Raw genomic sequence first — 5,833 nt, forward strand, 5'->3', positions numbered from 1 at the left:
CCCGTTAAAGGGTTTTTTTGGGGAGTTTTTCCTGATCAGCTGTGAGGGTCATAAGGACAGAGGGATGTCGTATGCTGTAAAGCCCTGTGAGGCAAATTGTGATTTGTGATATTGGGCTTTATAAATAAAATTGATTGATTGATTGATTGATTGATTAATTGACTGATTGATTGATTGACATATACTGTCCATATATACTGTATACTGTCCACATATACTGTCCACACATATGCTGTATCCTGTCCACACATATACTGTCCACATATACTGTACATACTGTCCACATATACTGTCCACATATAGACTGTATCCTGTCTGTCCACATATACTGTCCACATATAGACTGTATCCTGTCCACATATATACTGTCCACATATACTGTACTGTCCACATATATACTGTATCCTGTCCACACATATACTGTCCACATATACTGTTGTATCCTGTCCACACATATACTGTCCACATATACTGTACATACTGTCCACATATACTGTCCACATATAGACTGTATCCTGTCCACATATATACTGTCCACATATACTGTTGTGTTACTGTACAGTTAATACAGTAGTCTGATATAAAGTGGTGTTATTCTGTGTTCTTCTCAGCAGATCTGACGTTTGGACTCAAACCAACATGTCAGCGTGTCTCTGAACTCTGTCTGACTGATGAGAAGACAGATAGAGACAAACAGAGGACACCTGTCTCTGGTCTCTGTGGAGTCTCACCTGGCTCCAGGTAGCTGCTGTCGTCCTCTGACGTGCTGAAGTCCAGAGAGCGAGATAGAACGGCCACAAAGCCTTCTTTAAACTCCTCAAAGTTCACCTGAAGGTCAAACAAAGGTCATTCATCAAACTGCAGCTGCACTCAGTGACTCTGTTTGACCACCAGGGGGCAGAGCTGACAGCATGTTATCACTTCATACAGACACTGTATGATGGTTCATCAGGTGTAAGAGTCCCTGTCACTGTAGAAATAATTGTCTATCTGTCCGTCTGACTGTCTGTCTGTCGGTCTGTCTGTGTCTGTCTGTCTGTCTGTGTCTGTCTACATCTATTTCCTGTACAGACGTCTACTTTCTGTACAGACAGGAACCAAAACAAGGAGCTAAAAGAGGCTGAAGAGCTGCAGAGGTGGTCACCAACACAGTTACACTACACCCAACTTTTTACAGTAGGAATACAGTCAGTGTGTGTATGTGTGTGTGTGTGTGTGTGTGTGTGTGTTTGTTTGTGTGTGTGTGTTTGTGTTACCCTGGCGTAGGTGCACTCTCCCAGCAGTGTGTGTTAGTGTGTATTTCAGTGTGTGTGTGTGTGTTACCCTGGCGTAGGTGCGCTCTCCTAGCAGCGTGTGGAGCAGCAGCGGCAGGTGAGCGTCAAGCTGCAGTTTCCTGCACAGCACCGTCAGCTCGTCTCGGTCCAGGAAGCCGGTGGCCGTTGTGTCGCAGCTGTCAAACTCTACCTTCAGCTGGGCGACGTACTGGCTGTGCTCTGTCTCCTCCATCACAATGCATCACGCTACTACGCTACAACACCTGGAGGGAAAAATATGTCACAGGAAGTAGTGAGGCTGACAACCATGACATCATGGTAATAGATGAGATTTGGTGAGGTGAGGTGATATAAGATGAGATGAAATGTGATGAGATGTGGTGAGGTGAGATGGGGTGAAGTGAGATGAGATGTGGTGAGGTGAGGTTAGGTGAGATGAGATGTGGTGAGGTGAGGTGAGGTGAGGTGAGGTGAGATGAGGTGAAGTGAGATGAGATGTGATGAGGTGAGGTAAGATGAGATGAGGTGAGATGACGTGAGGTGAGATGAGACGAGGTGAGGTAAGGTGAGATGAGGTGAGGTAAGATGAGATTTGGTGAGGTGAGATGAGATGTGAGGTGAGATGAGGTGAGGTAAGATGAGATGTGGTGAGGTGGGATGGGATGTGAGGTGAGATGAGGTGAGGTGAGGTGAGATGAGGTGAAGTGAGATGAGAGGTGAGGTGAGGGAGGTGAGATGTGGTGAGGTGAGATGTGAGATAAGATGAGATGAGATGAGATGAGGTGAGGTGTGGTGAGGTAAGGTGAGATGAGATGAGAAGTGAGGTGAGATGGGTTGAGGTGAGGTGAGATGTGAGATAAGATGAGATGAGATGAGGTGAGGTGTGGTGAGGTAAGGTGAGATGAAATGAGAAGTGAGGTGAGATGAGGTGAGGTGAGATGGGTTGAGGTGAGGTGAGATGAGATGTGGTGAGGAGAGATGTGGTGAGAGGAGATGTGGTGAGAGGAGATGTAGTGAGGTGAGATGGGTTGAGGTGAGGTGAGATGAGATGTGGTGAGGCGAGATGTGGTGAGGAGAGATGTGGTGAGGAGAGATGTGGTGAGAGGAGATGTAGTGAGGTGAGATGGGATGTGGTGAGGTGAGATAAGATGTGGTGAGGTGAGATAAGGTGAGATGTGGTGAGGTGAGATGAGATGTGGTGAGGTGAGGTTTAGAGACAGAGCAGGTCAACAGCAGCACTGTGACACTGCGTTCAGGTCAGCAGCTGTCTGGATTCTGAGGAGTATCTTTTGGAGGATTTACGGTACAATATCACAGTAATGTGATGTCAGGATTAAAGCCCCGCCCCTCAGATAATACTCTGTGTACTTCAGTCAGTGAGCGCAGGACTTTCACCTGTTACAGAGCTGTAAATAAACTGTCCTCGTGACTGTTGGACTGCAAAATATAATACTATTTTATTTATTGATTTATTTGTCCCAAAGTGAAATTCAGCTAGTAAAGTACATAAAAAGTTTGTTTGAGATTGTGTGTGTGTGTGTGTGTGTGTGTGTGTGTGTGTGTTTACTATTTGACAGGCTTTGGCTGCTGATGATTTACAGACATGATTTGAGCAAAGTTACTGTTACACTGCAGTGGACAGTTCATCACTTCACTTCAGTTACTCTGTCCTCCTCCTGTACTACATCCTGGTGTAAATACAGTACTTTTTACTGCAGGACTTTAACAGATTAATAAAATATTAAACAAATAAATATGACCCCCCCCCCCCCCCCCCCCCACCACCACCACCCTGTAAAGGAGTGTTTCTACACTACAGTAGGACTACTCTTCCAGAAGTGTCTGCATACTTCTTCTCACTGCTGAGGCTTAAAGTTGAAACTGTGTAGGAGTAATAGGGTACAGGTACCTGGTAGTTACAGTACTTTGTGAGTACATGTGGTTGTGATGACGTCACAGTGAAACGAGTCGATAAATAAACAATGAAAGAAAAAAAACGTCTCGCGAGCTGATGACGCCTCACCATGGGAACAGAGCCGTGAGGAACAAAAGACCACAACACACAAACAAAAACAAGTACATAAAAAGTTTGTTTGACATGAAACAGAAAGTTCAGTGTGTCCGGTAACTGACGGACTGTTAACGGTAACTGTAAACGTTAGTTTTCTTACCGCAGGAAAAGTTCTCCTCCTCCTCCTACTCCTCCTCCTACTCCTCCTCCTCCACCGGCTCCTCTCTGGTATAACTTAACGGCTCCTCCATTAACGTGTCCCCGGAGCTCCGGACAGTCCACCGTTAATCCACCGAGACAACCGAGACTAACGGGGCAGGAGCAGACCCACCGAAAGCAGCCGCGTAAAGCTAACGGACTGCCACTTCCGGTCAAGCCTTTAAAAATAAAACGCCTTTCACGCATACACCGCTAAGCAGAAAGCACGTTCCTGCAGTGACGTCACTGCTTTTATTAATAATAAATAAAATATAATAAACTAATATATTCTGTTTCTCATTTTGTTCCAACAGCTGATTATTTAATTTTATGGATCCAAAAACAACATGCTATACTATGAAATTTTTTCTATATTTTTGAGGACATGCTACACTGTCAAGTTTTTTCTACATTTTGGACGACATGCTATACTGTGACGTTGTTCATGACTTTTGATAACATGCGATGTTATGACGTTTTTCATTGTTTTGGAGGGCATTCTATAAAATGACTTTTTTTCTACATTTTGGACGAGATGCTATACTATGACATATATTTATTTATTTATACAAGCCCTGTGGCCTAGTGGTAGAGTGTCCGCCCTGAGACTGGGAGGTTGTGGGTTCGATCCCCTGCCGGGTCATACCAAAGACTTTAAAAATGGGACCCATTGCCTCCCTGCTTGACACTCAGCATCAGGGGTTGGAATTGGGGGGGATCCCTCAGGGGATGGGTCAAATGCGGAGAACAAATTTCAATCAGTGGGACTTTAACTTTGGGGCGGCAGTAGCTCAGTCCATAGGGACTTGGGTTGGGAACTGGAGGGTCACCTGTTCGAGTCCCCGTCCGGACCAAAATATGGAGCGTGGACTGGTGGCTGGAGAGGTGCCAGTTCACCTCCTGGGCACTGCCGAGCCCCCCAACCACTCGGGGCGCCTCACCAAGGGCAGCCCCCTCACTCTGAGATCTCTCCACTTTGTGCATGTATAGGTCCTGTTTGTTCATGTGTGTCTTTCGGACCTGTGTGTAATTGACAAGCAAGAGTGAAAACATTGAATTTCCCCTCAGGGGATTAATGAAGGAAATAAACTTAAACTTAAACTTATTCTAGATTTTGGACGACATGCAATACTATGACATTTTTTCATGATTGTGGACGACATGCTATACTATGATGCTTTTTTTTCAATATTTTGGACGACATACTATACTATTACGTTTTTGATGACTTTTTATGGCATGCTATACTCTGATGTTTTTTCTAGATTTTGGACGACATGCTATGCTATGATGTTTTTCATTATTTTGGACAACATGCTATACTATGACTATTTTTCCTACATTTTGGACGAGATGCTATACTGTGACATTTTTAATACATTTTGGACGACATGCTATGCTATGATGTTTTTCTAGATTTTGGACTACATGCCGTGCTATGACGTTTTTTCATGATTTTGGACGACATGCTATACTATGACAGGTTTTCATGATTTTGGACGACATGCTATGCTATGATGCTTGTTTCGAGATTTTGGACGACATACTGTACTATGACGTTTTTCATGATTTTTGACGACATGCTATGACGTTATTTCATAATTTTGGACAACAAGGTATACTATGACGTTTTTTAATAATTTTTGACAACATGCTATAATATGACGTTATTTAATAATTTTGGACGACATTCTATGCTATGATGTTTTTTCTGGATTTTGGACGACATGCTATGCTATAACGTTTTTTCTAGACTTTGGACGACATGCTATACCATGACTTTTTTCATGATTTTTTACAACAAGGTATACTATGACGTTTTTTAATGATTTTTGACAACATGCTATACTATGACATTTTTTCTACATTTTGGACGACATACTTTGCTATGACGTTTTCTCTAGATTTTGGATGACATGCTATATCATGACGTTTTTTCATGATTTTGGATAACAGGGTATACTATGACGTTTTTAATAATTTTTGACGACATGCTATACTATGACGTTTTTTCATAATTTTGGACAACAAGGTATACTATGACGTTTTTTAATAATTTTTGACGACATGCTTTACTTTGATGTTATTTAATGATTTTGGACGACATGCTATGCTATGGTGTTTTTTCTGGATTTTGGATGACATGCTCTGCTATAACGTTTTTTCTAGACGTTGGACGACATACTATACTATGACTTTTTTTCATGATTTTTTACAACAAGGTATACTATGACGTTTTTTAATAATTTTTGACTTCATGCTATACTATGACGTTTTTTCATGATTTTGGACGACATGCTATACTATGACCTTTTCTCTAGATTTTGGACAACATACTTTGCTATGTTTT

The 5,833-nt window shown here is 42.5% G+C and overlaps 1 protein-coding gene across 1 annotated transcript in view; it reads right to left on the minus strand.

Annotated features, from left to right (window-relative positions):
* The window catches only part of LOC126407044 (ninein-like protein), a 22,323-nt gene extending 18,702 nt beyond the window's left edge, over positions 1-3,621 (minus strand). The window contains exons 1-3 of the mRNA XM_050071700.1: positions 3,446-3,621; positions 1,324-1,537; positions 732-828 (exon numbers count right to left, since the gene is read on the minus strand). Coding sequence (XP_049927657.1) covers positions 732-828; positions 1,324-1,506 — 280 coding nt within the window. The 5' untranslated portion in view covers positions 1,507-1,537; positions 3,446-3,621. The remainder of the gene's footprint in view (positions 1-731; positions 829-1,323; positions 1,538-3,445) is intronic.
* Positions 3,622-5,833: the final 2,212 nt, after the last annotated feature.

Source organism: Epinephelus moara, chromosome 19 (assembly GCF_006386435.1).
Source record: "Epinephelus moara isolate mb chromosome 19, YSFRI_EMoa_1.0, whole genome shotgun sequence".
In the NCBI taxonomy this organism is placed as follows: Eukaryota; Metazoa; Chordata; class Actinopteri; order Perciformes; family Serranidae; genus Epinephelus; species Epinephelus moara.